The sequence below is a fragment of the Heliangelus exortis genome, chromosome 2 (assembly GCF_036169615.1).
Source record: "Heliangelus exortis chromosome 2, bHelExo1.hap1, whole genome shotgun sequence".
NCBI classification, from domain to species: Eukaryota; Metazoa; Chordata; class Aves; order Apodiformes; family Trochilidae; genus Heliangelus; species Heliangelus exortis.
In genome coordinates this window covers 10,469,186-10,492,846 of record NC_092423.1, presented here as the reverse complement: position 1 = coordinate 10,492,846, position 23,661 = coordinate 10,469,186, and the positions used below count along the sequence as shown (strand labels likewise).

The 23,661-nt window shown below is 37.0% G+C and overlaps 1 protein-coding gene across 1 annotated transcript in view; it reads left to right on the top strand.

Annotated features, from left to right (window-relative positions):
• PTPRN2 (protein tyrosine phosphatase receptor type N2) overlaps window positions 1–23,661 on the top strand; it is a 622,824-nt gene that overhangs the window by 53,643 nt on the left and 545,520 nt on the right. Inside the window, exon 2 of the mRNA XM_071734753.1 lies at window positions 9,061–9,111. Within this exon, the coding sequence (XP_071590854.1) occupies window positions 9,061–9,111 (51 nt within the window). The remainder of the gene's footprint in view (window positions 1–9,060; window positions 9,112–23,661) is intronic.

The following is a 23,661-nucleotide window of genomic DNA, read 5'->3' as shown; positions in this document are numbered from 1 at the left end:
TTGCCTGCTTCTCAACAGCTATCCTGGGGAAAAATCCATCTAACTGGGATCAGAGGATAGGCAGAGCTACTTCACAGAGAACAGCATAATGTATTCTGGGACAGCTGGTTCTAATGCCAGCCTCAGATACATCAGGGTGAGACAGGAGTAATTGCAGCACAATTACTGGTCAAAATCAGGACCATTCTCAGGACCACTCTCAGTACCAGGTTTTCTTCGAATTGGTGTGATTTCACAAAAGTAAATAAAACCAGACCATTTTACTGATGTAATGAATTCAGCCTACCACCTGCAACGAGTTTCAAACCAATACAGGATAGATTTAGTTCTTTAACAATTTAACAAAGTATCATCCTAGGTCTGCCCCTCAACATCAGTCCTAGGTAAAAAAGTGGAGTGATGGGGGTGATGCCCATGTAGGTGCTTCTATTTGCTGTAAGTCCAACAGGACTTGAACAAAAGGCACATGGTGCTGCATATTGATATTTTAAAAGGTATTTTGTATTTTTGAAACAGCTGATTGCTTGTTAGCTTTACAAAAATTTCTAGTACATAAACATTCACAAGATTCTTTCATAAAGTTTTAGGCATCTTCCCTAAGTATTGTTAACTTTAATGTGTTACCAGTATTCTTGTATGACATATTTCTCATAACTTTGTCCTGTACTAGAGAACGCTGCAGTTTCATTTGCATCTGATTCCCAGGATAAATTCTGCAGATGAATTTTGCTGTCACAGTCCATTGAGTTTTACCTTATATTATTCTTTTTCCTTCAAGGACTTTAAGAGACTATGACTTTCTGCCTTGAATTTCATGATTTTTACCCAACACATGAACAATTATTGATGATTACTCTAGACTATTTCATTAAAGAAATTACCAAGTGCATAGACTTAGTCTCTCATGAGATGAACTTAGTTAATTTGGCGCTCTAAAATGTGATTTAAAATTGCACAATTAATTTATAAAGCTGTTTTTCCAAACACAGTCTTGATAATGTCAATAATAGGGATTAAATTTAAAGTGTTTTCAATATCAAAAGGCCTCGACATGGCCTAAACAGGCAGATTTAGGGTACTGGTTGGGTCCTGTCCTATTTGGAGCTTATCTGGTAAGTGCAGCTCCTAAACCCATGTGTGCTGTTGTCTAGATGAGAACTGTTCTCCTGCTTTCCTGCAGTAAATGACTCTGAACTATCTCATTGCACTTCAAACTCTACAGGGTTATATAGTTCTTTTTTCCTTCCCAAGTCATTTTCGCCAAGTCCACATGATAATTTGCACAGTTCAAAATAACTGTGAAATAGAGATGGACCAAAAAGGAGATTTTCTAAGAAGAGTGAGGAAAGGAAAGAGAAGGGGTCATATGTGAGAGGAACTGGTCATAGTGCAGCTGTTTGTACAAACACCATCAGTTTGAAGATGCCGTATGAAACAAAACAGAAAACACTAATAAGTCCAAAGAGATATTCTCTGAAAATGTATTTCTGCTTCTGAAGTCTGGTCAAGACAGCACAAATACCTAAATATTCAGAAATTACTTACTTTTAGAGGCAATATAACTGGATAAGAATTGATGTGAATTGTGGTTATATTTTTTAAATACCAAAGTACTCATCATGATTCACTGAAAAATACTAAAAACAAAATGTTGGTGCTAATTAGAGGAGAATGAGAAACATATTTCTTTCCTTTCCTTTGATTATGTGAATAATGTGAATTTCCCAAAACATGAGGCACAACATTAAAGAACTCTTTTAGAAGAACTCTGCAGCTGAGCAGGGCTTTTGGAGACTGATCAGCCTCAGATGATGGGACATAAGCTTCTGAAATACCATCTTCTGAAGCACAGAAGCCCCAGACCCAGTTCCTGTTTCCTCTTCATTGCTTCTTCAACCCTGACTATGGAAGAAAGCTAGAAATATGCTATAATTAGGACTTAGAATTCTTTTCTATTCTATAATTTTGTAATGCAAGTATATAGGAATAGACTGATCAGTAAAATGAAGTTGACAGATGTAATGATGACAGCAGTTCTTTCACAGCATAAATATGAGGGGCCACTGAGCTGCAGTCCTTGCTGGCCTATGTTCAGTAATATTGAGGATGACTTTGCTGGCAACATCACACTGCTGTATGTAGGCCTCAGTGTTACCTTTTCAGTATCTTGTGGCTGTGAATAATACTAGAAGACTTTGCTGTCCACATATTTTGTAGGGGAAGGGCATTTTATAGGAAACAGCAGGGAAAAAGAATCAGGCTGCTTTTTGATGTATGTAAAAGGCAAAGGAGAACTCATTATTTAGTCAACGCCCTCAAATTCAGCTCTCAAATTCTCTACTAAAAAGAAGTTTTGCGTAGTCATGGTCACAGTTCCAGTTTGTGTTGAGTGATTTCAGTTTATAGCCCAGTAAAAAAAATTCATTGTAGCAACTGGTGACCCGTGGGAGATACTCACTGCAGCTGTCAAAGGCCCGGTCTGGGTCTTTGACCAGACCTATAATCTATAAAATCTATAAAATCTATAAAATCTATAAAATTTTGCATACAGCTTTTTAGCACTTCAGTGAACATTTTCTAATTTTGAAAAAAAATAGACTGTAAATTTTATATTGAGAGATATTAATTTCATCCCAAGATAGGCTACTGACATGGCAAAGATATTTTGTTTGGGGCTGAAGTATTAGAGCAAAAGAACAATTGACCCCTCCTGCCACAGCTGACTGGTGTGGGTAAAAGACTTTGGTCTGGATCCTCAGAAGTTATAATTTTAATGCTAGTTTTAAAAATATCTCCTCTTTTTATCTGTTAATGGGTTTGGCTGCAATTTTTTTATTTAAATGGAGAGTGTGCTGGTGTTCAAAGTAAGTATTAGTAGAGCTACTTATTTGACAGAAGTATCACATCTCTGCTCTCAGTTTGCTGAAATTGTCTGAGCTAGTGATGGTCTCTGCTATAGAAACAGGGCTGGAAAATGTATCAGTGAGAAAACTGAAATTTTTCAGTGGAATAACTGCAAGTTCTTTTAATATTTCCTGTGAAAAAGTGACAAAAATGCACGTTGCCTTTATCAGCTATGCTCTTTATGAGCCCTGGAAATGCAAATGCTACTCTGGAGCTTTCCTAGCAATGGCCTTTCCCTGTCTCTGCCTCATGAACTATTATTACTGCTCACATCCTCAATTATTCTTTATCATGACCTTTCCTCAGTGCTCCCCAGTAGAAAAGCCTTACATCATTGCAATCATGGCATTAGTAATCAGATAAGTTAATATTATTTTCACCACAATGTGATTTCTTTTTTATTGATGGATAGGCTCTAGAGTAGTTACTTGCAAAAGAAATGATTTTTTTTTTTTTTTTAACCTAAATGCATAAAAGACAAAGTACCCCCTTATATAGTGAAACAGTGTCATACATCACAGCATTTTTTAACTATTTTGCTTATTTAGTGTGGCAATCCATATATGTTGAAGAGTGAGTGATGTACAGAAGGTAAGTGAAGCACTGCTATGTACTGACATGGAGGCTTCAGGGCAAATCATGGCTATAAGTTTAGTAGTGGGGTTTTCCCTTTTTGAATGAAAACTCCATTCCATGGTGAATTATTCTAGGGCTATATTTCAATAAACAAAATCAGTGTTTATGAAAAGTGATTGAAGGAAGGAATCATTCTGAGAGGAGGAAGTGTTAACACCATATGGTAAAACTTTTGGGAAATCTTTCCTTGCTTTACTTTGGAAACTTTTCATGTAAGAGATTGAACAGTCCTCAAGTCAGCCACTGCAGGGATTTCTTCTGTCAGCTTAATGACTGTTAATTTGGATTACAGTAAGGCCTGGATTCTTCACCAGGGATCAGTGCTTCATTGTACTAAGCTTTGCCCAAGAACATTAAAAAAAAATAAAAATAATCTGCTCTCGAATTTACAGTATTACAAAAATGGGCACCTATTACATTTAAAAAAGCATAAGAGGTAGAGTAAAAGAAGATCAAGCTCAGTACTTATGCTGTCCTATATTTTTCCTCAATTTCTCTCCTGGTAAAAGGAGTTCCTTTAGTATTATGTGCTCCTTTAATATAATTTTTAACAAAATAAAGTTATTTTTCTCTAATAGTTGAGCTACTATTCCAAGCAGTTGTCAATAAACTACCATAGGTTCTGATGTCTTTATAAAATGCCTTTTTCAATGAAGAATATTTTGGATGTTTTGAGAAATGAGGAGAAAGAGGAAATGGGACTGAATCTGCTCTGTGCCTGGAAAGCCCTAAGTAGAGAGCACAACTGAACAGGTTCTGCCCCTCTCTTACCTCCTGTCTCTTTACCTCTCTATTAACACAAAAGAGGGGAGGCACATGAGAAATGGCTGAGTCTGCTGGAAGAAGGAAAGACTCGAGAAATTCCCAGCAATTAGTAATGATAAATAGGTGACAGACAAGCTGTTCACTTGCACAGGTGAAGGAAATCTGCCTGAGCACATGCTTGGGAGGGGCAGAAAGGGGCATCTGCATTCTACTGGTGGAACAATGGGTTTTGGACAACAAAAGGGAATGGGTAGGAGTTAGAAAAAAACATTTGGGAAAAGAATGGGGGAGTTTGAAGTTTGAAACCTAACTAAAAGAGGAACAGGGAAAAAAATCAAAGGATAAATGATATAAAGGTAATCTACCTACAGCCAGGAAGTATGCAAATTTATTATCAAAGTGAACTCCAAAATAAAACTAAAGAAACAGTATTTGATTTTTCACATGCAATAGAAAGGTTTTGCATAATGAATGATAGATTGCAGGTGTATGCAAACCTATAGCAGCTGTGTAATCACCAAGCAGATACAAGTGAGAGCAGCTCTGCTTAAAACCCATGATCAGCTTAAAGTACTTTATTCCCAGCCATACTTGCAATTTTGTGTAGTTCTAGTCTTGTTAGGCATACATGTATGGCAGATAGATAAAGATACATAGAACAGATCACAACTTTAGTAGACTGGGCAAAAATTTCTCTCCCCTTTGTTAGTAAGCAGACTACACCTCTATAAGGTAACTTCTCCATTCAGTTTTCTGCATGAAACCCACGTTTAACTCTGTACCAGTCAGCTTTATCATTGTTTGTTATGTGCTATATTGACTTCTTTTCAGTTAGGGCTAAACCAGTTGTGTGAGCTGACCTTTTTAAAAATTTCATTTCTTTATTACCATATTTTAAAATTTTATTGTAGGAAAATGAATGTACTCTCTAGTTGGAATCATGCACAGCTGGTGTTAAAGACCCAACGAGGCCTAGTAGGCATGCCCAGTGCTGGCATCCTCAGGTGTGTCCTATATGGTTTAATAGCAATATTTAGCAGCACTTACTCTTCCAGGTTTTCATACCAGACAGCAACAAACTCTGAAAGAAGCAGACAAAGGTGGTGTGAGGTATGTTTTTGTACTCTTAAAAATAGTAATGATTTATATAATAATTCATATATATTAGTTAAAGAACTTATACAGGGTAAAAGCTTGTGATGAGGTGAGGTTGTTATGGTGTTGGTAACTGAAGGAAAAGTATGAAAGGAAGAGGCATAAAACAATTTTTGAGGAAGAGGGGATATGGCTTGTTGTTTATCTTAATGAATTTCTTTTACAAATTTTGGGCTTTCTTAGATGAAAGTTTAATGCAAAATCAAGGGTTGGGAAGAAGGGAAAAAAACATAACACAATCTATCTGATTAGTGTTTTTTCAGAAATTATTTTCTTGATATGTGAATTATTTCAGCTTTTTCTAGATAAAATTCAAATGATTGCAGCTGGTGCCTGATTTAACCTACAGAGGAACCTTTTATAAATCTAGACAGACTATATTCCAACTGCTTTAAGCTTTCCTATTCTGTCTTCAGGAAAGCAGAACTGCTATATGCCTGATGAAAGTAGGAAGGGAACAGTTTTATGAGTGTCCCATGAGAAAACCATCTTGGTAAAGAGATTTAAACTTTTACATCCTTCACTTGCAACAGTATTTTGTGATTATGTTGTGCTCATTGCCTGAGAAACAGTACTAGAGATGTATGCCAGAGGGAGAGGAAAGGGAGGTAGGTGATTTTTGTAAGGCCCTATGTAATGTACCTTCTGTCTAGATTACAAAGAATACACCATTTAAAGGTTTTGTAATAAATAGCATCAATACCTACCTTGGTTTAAGCAGTCATAAAATTAAAAAAGGAGAAAATGTTTCTATGTGTTAGTGGGTTCAATAAAAAATGGTTATTGCAGCTGACAGAAGAATTTCAAGCTGCTGAAGCCTGTGTTGGACTTGAGGATTAAAGTTAGGTTTTTCATGTATTGCTTATTTTTCTTCTTTCTGAGAGACCTGATTACCTATTGTGAACAGAAGTTCACTATATTGGTCTGTGTTGCACAGTCAGCCTGGGCTTTTCTGACCTGTAGTGAGCTTTAGTCATGTAAGTGCTTCTGGGATACACTGTGGTAAATTATTGAGAAGATAATTTATAAGCACACGTTTTATGTTGGTAGAAGGCCGTGGACATATATCACACCATTGAAACACCTTACAGTGAAGAAGGTGAAAAAAAACCCTACTTATCCATGTATATGGGATAATCTGTGCTGCTGTACTAATTGGATTCTAAATAGCTCCAATGTGTGTCAGGGAAGTAATCTTCCTAAATTACAAGATGCACACTTGGGTGCCTTGGTTACCTGGGGAGGGAATGATTAGCTGAACTTCTTGCAGGTGCTGCTGCACCTGTACACAACTCTGCCATTGCTTCAACCTTCTTTGTCACTACCTCTGGGGACCATACAAGTAGTGGTGAAGAAAGAAATCTGTAATGCAAGTTGTGTAAGAAACCTGTGTTTAAATTCTAGATTAAGCAAAGCAATATATATGTAGCTGCTCAGTTTTAGACTCAGGGCTGCTCTGTGAGGTAAGATTTGGGGTCTGGGTTTTGGGTGTTAAGGGTTTTTTCAGGGGTTTGAAGGTGTTGCATCAACAGTTTATGTTTTGGGAGATCATTTCTGGTAGGAGGATTGTTTGATAGAAAATGAAATGTAATTATACCATAAAGGCGTTAATTGAATTAAATGCTTTTTTGAGACAATGCTACTTCACTCTTCAGTATATTTGTTACTACACAGCATTACTGTTAGTAAGTATACGATATTTAAAGTGGCATATGATGCTGCTTAATGTCACAACAAACAGCCACAAAAGATAAATTAGTAAATGGCTGTTACAGTAGATCTGTCTGGAGCAAAATCAGCTGTATGTCAAAAAGATGTCCCAAACCAGGATTTGTGGATTGTGTAGAATGCTGTTCTGTCATACTATGCTTGAAGAAGGCTTTCCTGATTTGAAAATGTTACTATCAAAAGCTACCAAAATATATCCACAGTTCATTGGTGCATAGGCAAAAGGATAAGGGAAGGAATTTATTGGTGTGCATATTGAGGGCTTTCATTATCTGCTCGTGGTTAAGGGTACGTGGTTGTTACACACAGATGTAGGGTGGATAAGAGGCTCTGCTGGTGCTCCAACTGACTTGAATTCATGTGGATGTGCTTGCCTAGCTCAGAGCTAGCACTGTGCTAATAATTCCTGCTGAGAGACATGGTATATTAATTCAGGCTTAATGATGTGCTAATACAGTTACCTGCTGAAAAGCTATGCAGGCATACGTAAATCACATTTTTCCTCTGAGCTTTTCTTTTAGCAGGCTTGGGATTTGGGTAATTCACAGGCAGAGACTCTTGAGCTTTTCAGTTCTGTGTTTGGTGGTTGGTTTCTTTTTTAATATATATGTATAAATATGGTTATATATATATATGAAAGAATAGGTTACTTAATCCATTTGACTGGTGAATAGAAGTGCATGTGCTCTGTGCTTCTGAGGACATAGGCATGAGGAGAGAGAATTTGCTCCTGTGTTTAAATGTAGTGAAGTTCCTGACTGCTTTTTGCTACATAGTGTGAAAGTGCTCAAGACCACTTAATTTCTATAACTCCCTGTATCCATTTATGAGGTTACAATTAAGCCTCTGTGGGAATTATTGTGACATTATAGCAGTTTCTGTATTCAAATACAGCCTCATTTCTTGGAATTTATTCAGTTCTAGCTCTTTTTCAAAAAGAAAGTAAAGAAACTAGTTGTTGGGTTACCATGAGTGCATGCCCTTAACAATCTCATGGTATTTCATGATGCTTCTCTACTTGGTCATTGAACCCATCCTCCAGTGTGGAATGACTGGAGCAGAGGTCTCTGCAGCTGCCATCATGAATATCAGCAAGAGTTCATTTTATTCAAAGATAAAGGGGATACTAAGTTGTGTCTCATTACCTGGTCAGGCAATACAGGAGAACAGAATACCTAAGCTGTGAATATGTATACAAGTGGATGATCTGGGATGGCCAACCTGGATAGTTTCTAGGGTGACGTGTGGGGCTGGCACAGCAGAGGGCCATGAAAAAACATGCTTTGGAACAAATTTTCTGGTTTTAGATGGAAACCCCCCTAGGATATTTTTCACACAGCTGTACTACTTTTTAATCCTTTCTCCAAAGAGTTGGTGCTTCTGAGGATTTAGGCATGATCTATGGTTGAAGTTACTAAATTCAAGGCTAATTTGAGCAATATATACCTGATTACTTGTCTCAACACAATAGAAATATCTTGGGGGAACTTCTTATTTCTTGGTGTATATTTTTGTAGGGAATTACTGCATTACTGTGCTGTGGTATAATAACATATTAAAAATTAACTCATCAGAGAGCTTTTCAAATCACCAAATGATGCATGCATGGTGAAGAGTGAACCCTCAGCAGAAGAATGAGGAGGATGAAAAACATGAAAGGTTATTCTGGACATTAGCAGCTAGTAAGATGTGCTGTCTAACCAGAGCTCTTTCTGTGGTCTTGACTTTCTGTACTGCCCAATTTAAACTCCTAAGGCCAACCAAATGTCTGACTTTCATGGAGCATTTAATAGCCTGAGAGGTCTTCAGTCTGCTCTAATTATCCACAGTTTGAAACCTGTATTAATTTTTACTTTTCTTTTGTGTTTCTAGGCTGCCTGTTTGAGGATGACCTTTGCAAATCTTTTGAAATCTGTGTAAATGGTAAGTCTTCAATATTTTGTGTGCTGACTGCTTTGTCCTCTGCTGTGTAATAGTGATGTGGTCGATTCAATATGCCAAATTTATTTATGAATGAGACGGAGAGGAAAGGGAAAAAAAAAGAAGTACCAGGCATGGTCGTTCTGGTCTACAGTTAGAGGAAAATTAATAAATAAATTAGAAATATATAAATATTCTCTCAACCTTTGAAAACATCATCTCCTTTTATAAGGAATGTATTGTTATGAAACACACTGATATCTGCTAAAAATAACTGGTTTTTTACCTTTAGGTTGTTCTTTTTATAGGATGATGTTGAGTAATTATGTCTCCCTTTCTTTAAAAGGTTATTATTTGGAAGTAGGACTACCATTGTACTTGATTATGCTGCTTCCTGTTTCTGTGACTTGAACTAGTGCAGAAGCAGCTTTCTCCTACTCTCCTTCAGAATTTCTTTTCAATAAGTCAAAAAAAGACAATACAAATGTATGAAAGAAACTAATGGAATAGTAGGAAAGACTTTTTCTAACAATAGTCAAAGACAGTTAATGTGCTATATGTAATCATTTAAGTCCTGATGATAGATGATGTTTAGAGAGAGATCTTTTGAAAGAATGATGGTATGAAATATGTACATCAGTAATTATGTTTTGGTGTAGTTTTGTTTTTGTTTTTTTTTAGTTCTACATATGAAATTTCTCTTTAAATGTATGGCATAAAGAAGCAGTTTTGTTTCCCATCAAACACAGGAACCAAAAATATGGGTCTTTAGCAGATAAACTCTATTAATATCCTACTTTAACAAACATTTAACATTTAAGATGAAATGAGATTTAGTTTCCAGTATCGCTGAATGTCAGACAAATGCAGGCAGGAGAGAAAAAAAGACAAATATGGTTGAGGAGCTGGGGAGAATTAAATAGGTAGAAAATTAGAAAAAGTAACAGTCTTATGTAAAAGTGCCATTTGAAGTTGTTCCAATAATTTGCTGGCACTCTGCATTGGCACTTCTTATGATTGACATCAGCAAGGGTGCTGGTGGCAGTGGCACTTCTCTGCAGTGGTTCATCTTGTTGACTATCAGTGATCTCCAGTGCTTAGCTGTACATCTTCCCCAAAGCAAGTATTTTTATTTGGGTTTTATGGTAGGTCCCCATGTACCAGTGCATAAGCTGAGAGCTTATGCAACAGTTGGTGATAAAAATATGTACATACTCATAATGGGCAGCAAAATTCTTCAATAAAGTTGTTCCTACCAAAGGTTCCTTACTACCTTCTTGCTCTAGCTATTTTCTTTAACTGAAGTTGCAGTTTTTAAAAACTCAACACAACCTTCATTAGAGTGCAAAACTATGGAATTTGTATCTGGATTCAGAAAGGACCTCTTCTGTAGATTTACAATTATTTTGGCATAACTGCAGCTTAAAGAAAGGTCAGTAATGAATAAGCCAGTTGATCAATGATATTTTCTAATGTCTGATCTTAATTAGGAAAAGTACATGCAGGGATTCTGTCACAGTGTTTAAGGTCACTGTGAAGTAATTTTTTTTCCCCCCAACTGGGCAATTGTTGGCTTGAGTGGATTTTCAGTGTTTTCCTTGGTGCTAGTAAAATTCACCAGTCCTGAGACAATTAACAGGGTTCTTTTTTAAGATTATACTTTGAATTACTGAAATACTATCAGAATTCACCTTTTATTTGGTTTAAAAAAGAAGAGGGCCCTTGGCTTTTGAGCAGACCTTCCCATTTTTCCTGTCCAAACTGCTTCTGTTCAACTGTTTTTCTGAAGTTTTTCACAAATTCTGATATGTTAAAATGCTTTTCTGGAATGAAAGCTCAGGAGTTTAAGTTTGTGCAGGTCACTATGCTCAGGAACAGAGCTTACTTTGTGGGCTGCAAGGTCATAGAAAGGTTTGTATGTGTTGTACACGTGTGAATATTCCTGAAGCACAGCGTGAATGTGGGTAAGAAACAGCAGCTACTTCTGGGTAGTATCTGAGACTTAGAGATCTGCATCTGAGTCCTGCAGGGGCTGGTGATCTTTCTCTTGGCCACAAAGGCAACTGAACTGACTGAGTTTTCAAAAATTAAACTGGATTTGCCTATTGACATCTTTGCTATCTCATGTCATCAGCTGGAGACTTGAAGGCCTTGTCATGCATCTGACTTGTAAAAGAATAACAATTATTTCGTAACTTTTTAGAAAAAAGATAGTATTCCTTCCTTCTCATTTCTTTTGCAAAAGAGATTAAGAGCCTGAAAGATTTGAGGAACTTTCACATATAGGAATAAAAAAGGGATGTTAAAAGCAATGTAATACAGTTGTAAAATTTTATACAAACAGCACAACTGCATCAGTTGCATAACTTAAATCTGTTTAGGTCATAAGCCATTATGACAGGGCAAAGAATCTGCTGTAATAATGATTGTTGACTTTTCTGATGCTTTTCCTCATCATATAAAGGTCTCTCTCAGCTTCACTGATGGGTTTACTTATGTTTGTTTAACAGCTCCAGCAGCATTCATGCAATATTAATTTTTTTCCATAAACCTTTATCAGTTTTCTGAGCTGCACTGACTCATCAGGTAGTTAAAATGTAACGTATTGTTTCATGTTTATTTTAATGGCATAAACCAGTCAAAAAGGCAGTTTTACCGGGACTAAAACTTTGCAGGGTAAAGTGACTTAGGTGTCATTTCACTTCTGGTACATCATTGCCTCTATTTTACAGCTAGAGGAACTGATATTTTCACCCATGAGAACGCTTGAAGCTTGAAAGCTTGCAGTTATTAAACTTGATATGGAAGGTAGATATGCTTATGAGCTTCAGACCCTAATAGAAAACAACTGGGCATTCCATAAGCTTGGAAATGCTTACTTTCCAGTAAGTGCATATTAGCTTCTCCAGATGCCAAAGGAAGCAAATAAAAATGTCTTAATTTAGATATATAGAAGAGACAAGAATAATCTAAGGAAGAGGATTTGAAATGGGGGTATTTGCAGTGGCACAGTTGTAGGTAGAGAAAGAAATGGCATTCAAGTGTTCCCATAAGTTTTGCTGTCTGGGTCAAAAGTTAAGCAAATGAGTTTGCCCCAGGTGCATGTATTTTCATTTTCTTGGCTGTTATGCCTAGAATGTATTTGTATGAAAAGGAAAAACAATCAAGAAAAAAATTTTAGATGATCACTGAGGCAGGGATCCTTCACTTATCCTTGAACGCTCCTTGTATTTATACATTGTGTCCAATACTGTTGGATGAGTGGGACTATGTCAAGCTCTGTTTTGTGTTTTAAGTGGTAAGTAAAGCAGTTTGTGTAACACATCGGCTCACATAGCTTCCTTGTTAGGAGGTTTAAATGATCTGGCTCCTGAAAGCAGCAAAGTAAAGACTGCCTCTTATCCTTTTTTTGTGAAACCATGCTATTGATTTCTGGTAGTGCCACTGGGAAAGGCACCATGTGGTATAGATAAAAGCATTCATTTCAAAATAACCATCCCCTATTGCCCTCGTTCCTCCCTTTATTAAACTGTTTGAACTGCTCATTTAGAAGGATGACATTTTTTCCTTTAGGTTTAATCTCTAGATAGTTTGCTTCAGAAAGCAGCTTTATGCAATGCTTTATCCTTGCGTGGATACCATGGTATCTTTGCTCCTTATCAACAGAGCCTTTATAAATCAGGGCGGTTTTATTTATGAAAGATGTTGTGGCTGCAAGCCTCCTTCCTGCATGAAATCATAACAATGTTCATGCAGACAAGATCAGAATGTAGAAAACAGCTCTGTGAGGCCAACCAAAAAAGTTAATTAAATACAGTCATTGGCACAGTGTGCATCATTAAGTCAAGCCTCGCTGACAGCCTCTAAAACCCTCTCAGGAAGACATGGGCTGATGTCTGCAGCAGTGTTTGAAGCTGCTGTTCTTCTGAAAGGCTGCAGAAGCAGCTCTGCACAGCTGAATCAATACTGCTTTATGTATGCAAACTGCACTTGTTAGGAGGGACTTAGGTTAGCATGGTGTGTCAAAGGTGTCCAAGCATTGCAGTACAAAGCCAGGAGCCTATCCAATTTGGATGTCTCCTGATAACTCAGAATATTAATGCACTTTCTTCCTCAGCTATAGAGTTTCTTGAATGTTTGGAATATAAGTGATTGCATGTGCTGGTGATGAGCCATAAATGGTAAACGTGCTACAGATGATAAGGGAGAAGAATCAGGATCCCTGAAATGGTTCCTTGAACTTAATGTGTTACGCTTTTAGATTTTCCAGATCATTGCCCACTAGGATGGAATTACATAAGGAAATGCACCTCAGCATTGTTTAGCTAACAGATGTCTGCATTTGCAAGGCACTGCTCTTAGAAAAGCTATCAAAATTTTGTCAAATGACACTATAAATCTGTGCCTGAGATTTTCAAAGCTTTTCAGGAAGAATCAGAGCTTGTTATAGCTAAAGTCATACTTCTGAGGAGTAATGCCAACTGGAATCTTATAGATACCTTTACTGTATGAACAGAAATTTTCTGTGCTTTCCAAGGATGTGGGTATTCTTCACAGGTAAATTAAGTCCTAATAACACCCTATGAGGCAAACCTGTTGTAATGATGTTTCTAACCTGAATTCTGAGGTTAATGAGATTACATACATGTTTTTCCTAAGAACTAATTATTTAAATATGAGGATTTACTTTTGGTTCTTATTCCATACAGTTCAAGGAGATATTTTTTTCTTAGACATAATTTTTAAAAGGTATATTTTGAATAAATAGTCATAAGCTGGTATGACACTGAAGACAATATTTTAAAATTTCAATTTTAAAAAAAATCTACCATTGTTGCATGGTATTCTGTAAGCACACATCATCAAAAGTATTTAGACAGTTTGTTTAACTGGAATCAAGAGTGAGTTATCACCTTAATATTATTTGGAGTCTGTGCTTGTGACTTCACATACATGTTTGGAAATGAGTCTGTGTTTTCATATATGGAAATAAAATACCAAGACTGAAATTTGCTCACTTTTCCCCCTGCCCTTGTTCTATATTAGGCAATGTGACAGTCGTGTAATAGGAGCAAATGAATGATGCAGAGTTTTTTGGGAGGGAGTACCCCATGTACTCCCTTTCCTCTAACATTAGCTCTTGCTTCCCCTTTTATGAAGCTCTAATAACACCTGCATAATAGGTGGTCTCAGACCTTCTAAGGATTAATGAAAGGAAAAGAAGTTGCTATAAATCACTAGGAGTATGAACAGTGAGAAGACTGAGTGGGAGTAGGAGATGGTGACTTTAGAAATTTCAGGTTTCCTCAGTTCTACTCCACCCAACTGTCCTGCTGGTCTGCAAATGAATTGTATTGTCTCAGTTTCTAAACATGGGAGGTCTGATACGCTGCTGAGTATACACAGCCAAGTCTTTACTGACAGGAGCCTTTTCAACATCGATGCTGAATGGCTCTGAGCTAGTTGAGGTAGAAGCACTGTGAAAAAATAAGATTTAAGTTTTACCATGAGGTTAAAAATGCCAGGATAGTGATGACTTCATCTGCTTTACCTTACAGTAGTGTGGTGCTTTTTTTCTCTTTGAAGAAGAGGTCCCTTTATCTTCCAAACTGTCTATTTGTGACTTGATTTTGTCTCTGTGTGGTGTTAAAATAGCTGCCTGTGTGATAGTGAGGTAGAAATGTCTAGCACAACTGGCATTAAAACTGGAGCAATGATCAAAGGTGAAGACAGAATCTTGTCTTTAGAAAAAAATCACTTAGTGTGATAACACAGCTATGGTCATCCACCATCCTAGCTGTCACAGAAAGTGTTATTGTGCTGCTTTTTGTGTGTGGAGAATCTCAAGTTGTAGCTCCTGCAGAGCACAAAGCCATCACTCAGACTGCACTGACAGCTTGCTGTCCTCCACCAAGTGAGAGGTGAGTCTGTTCAACCATAAATCTACCAGCAGCCATAGGTAATCCTTCACATTCCTGTGTCCTCCACTTGTAAATAAGCTTTGGAGCTGCTGAATGTTGCACAGTTGTATATTATGTGGACAGACCTTCTTTTTTTTCCAGCTCAGGCAAGAATGGTCCCGTGCTGTCAAATGGAAACTTGAATTTCTATCTTTGTGTTGTGATTTATGGTAGGGTGATTTCTTGCTCCAGATACCAGCATCAGGTTTCACAGAACCAGGGCAAGTGTTGAAGGTGAAATTAGTTAATCCATGTGTATCTGAGTGATTTTTCAAGGGATTTTGGTATTTGATTCAAGACATTTGGTTAAAAGACTCCACTTCTCTACCTGTAGGCTGGGGAGGGGGCACAACATCTAGATTATTGAGGAATAAACTTTTATCTAGTATCTCCTTCTCCATTACCCAAATTAGATCTTTTCAATAATAATGTGGATGAATGTACAAAATATAATTAGTTTTTAAGATGGATTGAAGTTCTAGGATTTCTAGACTTGTTATTTTTTGAATATTTGAGTTGATGTGAAATATTTACTCTTGAAAATACCTGGTTGCGTTATAAAACATAGGAAAATCCCGTTTGCTGCTTTTTGGAAGCTAAACTAGGATACATACAATTTAGGGTAACTTAAAGTGTATGTTACAGTAGCATATTAGAATTTTAATATAAGTATACTTTGGTATTTGAGATATTGTCTATATCATGTCTGTTACTAGTGTGTGGTGGATCCCTTCATTAACTATTTTTAAGTTATGTAGCAGCAGTTGGCACACTTCTTGGATGTGTTCAGAGAGGTTCCCTACTTCTTTATTTTGTTACGCACAGAAAAGTAATTGTTAGTGTTTGGGAGACCATAGAAAAGTGCAGCCTGCTTGAAAAAAAGTCAGTAGGGAGTCTCAGTAAAATTTGTGTCCGAATGGTTAAACACAAGAGCCTGGGAAGGACAGCAAGGGATAATGTTCTGGCAATGAGGTGGAAAGTTTATGAATCCTGCTTTGGTGTGACACTGCAGCACTTTGGCTCTGCAGAAAATCCATCACACTTTCTCCCTTTCTTGTGCTGAGGGGCATTTGGAATTGTTACGGTTTACTTTGTGGTTGAGATGTTTGAGTTGTGACTTTTGAAAAAAAATAGAGTAATAGGCTGTTTTTTTTTTCCTTTTAATTGTCCACCTTTAGTGAAAAGCAGACAGAAAATAAGCTGCATAAACATATTTATGAACAAAATAGTAATAAAAATTGTGAAAACAAAGGACTTGTGAATTGGTGAGTTGGCAGCGACAGCCACGCAGCTGTTTTGCGGTTGCTGGATGACTCCAGATTTGAAGGAGATATGAGGCTTTTTCTGGTGTTAAAAGGATACTTCTACTTAACATATTGATTACTTAGAAAATATGTAATTTCAAAAGGGAGGTGCCTACCTTTCAATCTACTTGCCTATTTTTGGACTTCACCTAATTTCTGCTAAGTGTAAAACTTTGTAAGTAAATACTGTATCAGTACATCAAGTGGTCAGATAGTTCAATCAAATTAATTAATTATTAAGGTACTTTAGTGATTAAAAGTCATTGGGAGTATCTTAAAGAGGACAGACTAGAAAACTTTGAACACATTTCCAGCCTGAGAAACTTGTTTGCTTTTTTCAATAACCATGCTGCTTGTACCTTTTTTCTTGAAAACTACTAAAATGTCCCACTTTTGCAGGGCTATTAATGAATTTCTCTGACCATGGATTCTGCATTTTCTTGTATGCATGTGAGGCAAAACTACAGAATATTTAAATGTCTCCTTGAATAAGATCCTTTTGGATGTTTTTTACAGCTACAAGTTTTTTCTGTGCTTAAATTGCTTTTCTACCCCCTTTTTGTTGCTAACTTCAAAGCATTTAACAATCACTAATGAGTGTTTGACTTTCAATCTGCCTTTAGATAATAAACATAATAGGGAAAAAACTATCTATTGTTTGCAGGGAAAATGGTGTGGTCCTGGCTAAGTTATGTCTTAAAGAATATTGGAGAGCTAAGTAACAAAATCTTATGGCTTGGATCACCTGAAAGCATATCTGAGCATATAGAGCAAAACTGATTACAGTTTCTCTAAGATATAGTGACTTTTTTTGCAGATAACTGAGTATCTTTCCATATACAAGCTATAAAAATATACATGATATGTCAGAATCTAAGAAGAAGGGAAGTACTTCAATCTCTATTCTAACTCTGAAATGCAAATTAATATGCACACAAAAAACAAGTATATGATATATATGAAAATAATGACTGTGATTGTTCTGAACAGATGTACTAAACAGACAGATTTGTTACTTTATTTTTAAATAAAGAATGTAGAAGTGTTATCTCAAGTTGTGTACCTATTACTGAAAGTCCTTACTTTGGTCCAAAGGACATTTATCCAGAAAAAGCTAGAAAATATATACCTCCTCTCTAATGCTTAGAATAAATGCTCTGTAATAAAGAATGGTGGCTGGCTTTTTTTTGTTTGTCCTCATTTAATAAATAAGAACAATCTGAAAGTGAACTATTCATAGTACTGCTGATTAACAGGTAAAGACCTGCTAATGAAAAGTCATTCTCCATTATAAGCTTTTCAAAGCCTTTAATTTAAACTGAGTTTTCTTTCATACCCTACAACCTCCATAGCAACAGCAACAAAAGTTGCTCTAGAGGTAGACAGAACAATAAATATATTTTATGGTCTCAAACTATTTATTGTAATTTAGTGCTTAAATAACTTTGGCTGCTTCTCTGTGTGAGTTGAAATATTTAGTTGTTTTTGCTGCTGTGTCAGCATGTTCCTCTGTTGACTGGGTAAGATCAGCATGATTTAAGAAGGTTGGTTACAGCTGCTGGTGTTAAAGGAGAGTAAGGGATTATAACATTTAATGTCAGGAGTCTCTTCAGGGGAAGATGTCGGTCAAAAGGAATATGTGTTGGATTTTAATGCAATGCAACAACATTGGAATTAATATTGAATTTCCAATATTATGATAAGGCTGAAAATATGTACCTAAATTAATCTTGGCCCCTTTAAGATTGTACTTATTTTTTCAAATGTGCTGTCTTGCCAAGTCTTTCTGAGATTAGACTATACCCCGTAATGGTTTTCTGGAAGTAACAGACAGGTGTGATTGTGAAGGTTGCACACTATCCAGTTTTTCAATGGCAATAATGTCTGTTATTACCTTTATCTGTTACTGAACTGTAATTGATCCTTTCTCCATGGTGAACTCCATAATAGATAAGAAAGTGGTGTACTATCAAACCAGAACATATATGATGTACAGGTGGAGGAAAAAACCCAAAATTGAGGGTAGAGCTGAAAAATTGAGGCACCTCCTTCATATCTTTTTTTGTGTCTGTAGTTCTCTCAATTCTGTATCATGCTGCTGTATCTCTGGTCCTGTGAAATACAGATAAAACGAGTATTGCAGTGGATTGACAGCTAAATAGTTGGGCATTTGGTTGTTATGATTGCCAATAGTTTCAAGGTCTAATGGCCACTTATAGAAGGCCAACTGCAATACCAATGACAGTGAAAACAGTTTAAATGGATTGTGGAAATCTGATTTCATATTTCTTTATAGGATGTTGTTTCATTTCCCTTTAATGTTAACTTCCAAGTTTGACATATAAAGATGTTTGACATATACTAGACTTATAAATTAACTTAAAGTTCTTCTCTACTGACAGCCTGCCTTAATTTTAATGGAATTTTGCTTATGCCAGGTAATTTAATGAAACAAACTGTTTTTACTGACAGTGGTTTTTACTGACCAAGGGAAATAATTGTTCAGAATTCTAGGGCTGAAGTTTTTTCATCATACCTTACATTTGCATACAGTAGTACAGGGGTAAATATTTCCCTTTATTAATCTGAAAGTCTCTGCATGAGACATAAATGGGAAATGGCCATTTGCTAATTAAGCTGCAGCAAGTGCAAATTTCAGTGCCATTACAAGCTGCCTTTTTAGAAACCATGACAATGACATTAAGCATTTGCTAAACAAAATCTGCTCCTGTATGTCATGCAGTTTGCATCCTGTTTACTATTAAGAAGTAGTTGGCACAGGCAGAAGACATTTTGTTCAAAACAATAAATAAACAACATTTTCTTGGTCCGAAATCAGTTTTTTTTTCAGAAGTATAGGTTTAGATGGAAAAAAAAGAGGAGGCGTAAGTAGATATTTTTTTGTTTTGTTTTCCCTACCTGCTTAGGCATGTTTTTTTATGGGCCAGTGCTTGTATATCAGCTGTTCTGATTTTATGGAGGTGAAGGTTTCCTTGGTTTTGGGCCCCTGTCTGCCTTATGGAGGGGGAAATGTTGGTTCTTGCTCACAGAAGAGCGAGAATCTCTGCTCTCCCCATGGCAGCTGCTCATCTTGCTGGAGGAATCCTCTATCCAGGAGAAAAGCAGGGGGGAGTTTAATCCTGTTGCATGTCATTTGGGATGCTCACCTGGATGTCAACACATGCAGAGAAAGATTTTGGATTGAAAAAAAAAATAATCCAGACACTTACCAAATACATTCAGGTTGAAAAATCACACCTAAGTAAATGGCTACAAATTGCTTCTTGTTTTTAAAGTGGTGCAAAACATAGTCTCATTCCCAGTTCATATCCACTAGACTGTTCTTTTTGTTCTTTCAACTGTGCAGGAATTGCTCTGCAGTCTGTCAACCTCAACCTGACTTTTTTGGCTGGAAAAAAAATTGCATGTAATGGCTATATAGTCAGTGACATAGTCTAAAACCATTCCATAATAAGAGGAAAAATGCAAACAATGTGAGAAAATTTATCTATCTGCTGTAAAGAAAGATGATTGTAATTATATGCAAATTTTGGTTTTGTGCACAATACAAATTAATACAGGTCATTGATTTTAAAAAGCATTCTCGTTTGCTAGAGAAGGAGATTTTGTAGCAGTTTAACATACTTGCAGAGGAGCAGAGCCATATGTCATTGCAGCAGGTTTGTCCTTTGGCTAGAATAAAATGAGAATGTGAAAGATTTTATTGCTTTGGGTGTTAATGCTGGCTGTAATCAAGATGAAACAGGATTATCTACAATATCAGTGTGGAAGATACTGCAGTTCAAGTGGCAACAATTTTATGGGGGAGCAGATTGATTTATTTCTCCTTGTTTACTGTCTGTGCCTGCGAGCTGTGCTGGCTGCAAGGCTGGAGCTGTGCTCAGCAGAGGTCTCAGTGTTGTGTGCTGAGTGGCTGTCTCCCCCTATGAGCGGCAGCTTGGAAAAATCTTGCAGGTTGCACATGAAGACACTGTGAATAGTATTGATTAGTGGCTGTTATTGTGGATGGTGGAAGACAATCTGAGTGGGGCTTTTTAAGTCAGAATTTTTTCTTTTGCTATTAAGAATACCTGAATTAATGTTAGATGCAACTGAAGAATGAAGATCTTTCTGGCAAGGCTGAGACCATGATGAGACATTCTGGCTTGAACTCCTCCTTGCAGCAGCTTCAGTGTTGGGGATAGGGTTGGAAAAAGTGGTGGCTTCCCATTCTTTCAGCTGGTCCATGGTAAGCTCTGACCTCTGGAGCTCCCCAGCTCAGGTGTTTTTGTACCATGTCTGACCACACTGTCCCTCTCCAACTGTGACCTGACACGTTTTCTCCTTGCTGCTGTACCCTGGGATGCCTTTTGTGAGCAGCATTTTCTGTGTTAGGGAGGGGAAGGTGATACTCCAGGTCAAGTGTGAGGATACTGAAAGGATGCTGCATGGGGGGAGAGAGGTGCTTCAGGACTACAGAGGGAGCTTGGAAGGCATGGAAGAGTGGGAGGAAGTGAGGGATGCCCAAAGGTGGTAAAAGGCTAAGGACACTTTGGCATTCCACTTTCCCAGGCTGTCCCCAAAACTGAAATTTGGTTTTGCCTTCACAGCTGAGGGATCTTCTAGGCAATGAAAGGAGCCTCAGAATTGGGTGAGAAGACACGATTCTGGGGCCACTTCTGAAAAGAACACCTATGGAGAAAGTGTGATGGTGGAGAGGTGCAAAGCCAGTGCAAATAGCTTTTGGGTTTGCTTCATCAAGATGGGGATAAAGAAGCTTTTTCTGTTGAGCAAGGCTCTTGCATTAACTTGCATGTGACCTGCAGCAGTAGTGAGCTGCGTCCCATGGAGAAACTTTGTGTTCCTTCTGTTTCTGTTGACACTTCCTGATACCTCCATGTGCATTCCCAAATCTATTACTAATCCAAATTAATGCTAACTTCAAATATTTGTTCTTTATATTCATAGGAGACATTCATGCATCTTAAAGTGCTGTTTTTTGACTTCTGAGTCAAGCATCAGGGAGGGTTTCTAAAAGCTTATGTGAAAAAGATAGGTAATGTTTTGGTAAAACTACATGTCACCAGCAATTTTGAAGAGAAAACAGTAAAAAGATAGTAATTCATTATAGTCATTGTATTTGTTCAGAATTAGAATGTGAATACTTCTTGTTGGTGGTGTGTTTAGACTTATTTTATATTTTAATCCATACTTTAGTTTAGTTTTAGAATATAGGACATATTATTTTTATCTTTAGAAAAGAATAGTTAATTTTGGAAACAGGAAACTTGCCTTTTTAGTGGGGGAAAAGTATAATGCTTTTGGGAAAAATTGTTATTTCATGAGTCACTACTTATCTGCATATTGAATAACTTGTGTGAGAATAGGGCCAGAAGTCTTGGTTTACTGGAGGAGTGAGCTGGCTTCAGTGCCAGAGGTCTGGAAGATCATATTCAAGAAGGAGAAGAAAGTTTCCTCTACTGAATCTTCCATATCCTTTGAGACTTGCTGATCTTATTCTCAGAGAATATGAATTATGAAATAATTAGCAGATTAAATGCTCTTTAGATAAAGTGAGAGGTTATGGAAGAATGCATCAGAAATGGCCACACAGTATTTGCTTGGGCATCTTCTTTGTTCTGCAGGTATTGTGAGAAATTATTTTGACTGCCAAAAAAAGCAAAAATTGTCATACAAACATCTGCTTGTTTGTATTTTTATAACATATTTCTGAGCAGTTGAGACTTTTTTTGTCAACAGTACTGATTAAAGCTGGTAGGCAGGCATAGTGGGTTAAGATGTCTGGCTATCTCTATTAATCACCATAGCTGTGTTAACAAGTTTAGTTTATTATCATCTTGCCCTACCCAGCAGAGGTTCAACAGTAGCTGGATAAATTAGCTAATCTCTTAATCCTATTACTATTTGTTTTGCCTGTTGCATTTGCCAGGTTTTTCCAGGGCAGGGTGAAAGGTACTAACAGTCTAGAGGTAGAAGATGGACAGGCCTGATTGAAAGGCCCACAGTGGCAGGGTCATGACTAAAGCAACCTAATCTGTAAATATGAAAAAAAAGCCATTATTTAAGTAATAACATGATGTGTCAGGTGTTGGTGCCACTGTGGTATGTGAAGGTGTGGGTGGGTGGGTGGGTGCTGTAATGGTAGTTCCATCAATATTACAGGAAATTCTGAATGAATGGATAAAAGCTGATGCCAAGTTCTACTCTATAATAACCTAATAGTCTTTTTTATGTATCAGTCTTCTTCATTTCAGTGGAAGACAACATGAAACCAGTAAGCAAGAACATTACAGAGGTGAAGTCACTCCTCTGACAAGTTTTAGCCTCTTAAAAATAGTTTCTTACTCTGAGGTGAGCTTGAGTAACACTAACATTGTTCAGAAAGTACCTGTTAGTACTGGATTTAAAATACATGTTATATGTTCTCTTTTTGTTCCCCTGAGATGACTGAGAATTAGATACAGTAAGATACTATGTATATAAGATGGAAAGGAAATGCCTGAGATTAATCTGGGAGAGCTAGTTAATTTGCTGTATGTCCAGCCATGTACCTTTTCCTGTTAAAATTACTTGTCAGAGAATGGAAGAGCATCAGTGAAATTGGTGTGCAGTAATAGGTGTAATAATGTAATAGGGTGTGGAAAGCTGATGGATTCAGGACTGTTTTAAGTAATTGGCAATAGAGGTAGTAAAGGATTTCATAAGACTTGAAGTAATTAAAGATGGCAAGGTTTTGCAGTATTTTGTGTGACACTTGCAACTTTGCAAATCTTTGCTGTTTAGAATGATTCAGCATCAGTTGCAGGTGGCATCAATCTCTGATACTTTACTGTTTGTTTAAAAGTATTTGGTTTCACTAAGGCTGCTATTTTGTCAGGAAAAACCTTTTAAGTGTTCTTATGTCTCAGAAGTAACCTATTGAAATTATTTTTTGCTTGTGGCATGCCACCTGGCTTACGATAGTGTTTGTGTACCTTTGAGCAACATAGGCATGGTCAAATATAATCTGCAGAGAGCCTTGAAGAAAATTGGTATTGAGGTGTTCCACTGTGTGAAAGAAATGTTAAAACTATATTTGGATTATCCATACCTGTGATATAGTCTCTATTGGTTTTGAAAACTCTCATGGTTAAAATAAGCAGTTACTCAAAAAATAGTAGGATATTATGGCCTTGAGCATGGGCCTAACAGATACAGCTCTCAAGTCCACCTTGCTTGTGCTGTTGTGGCCAGGATGCATTTTCCTTCCCAAGCCTTATTTGAGACTC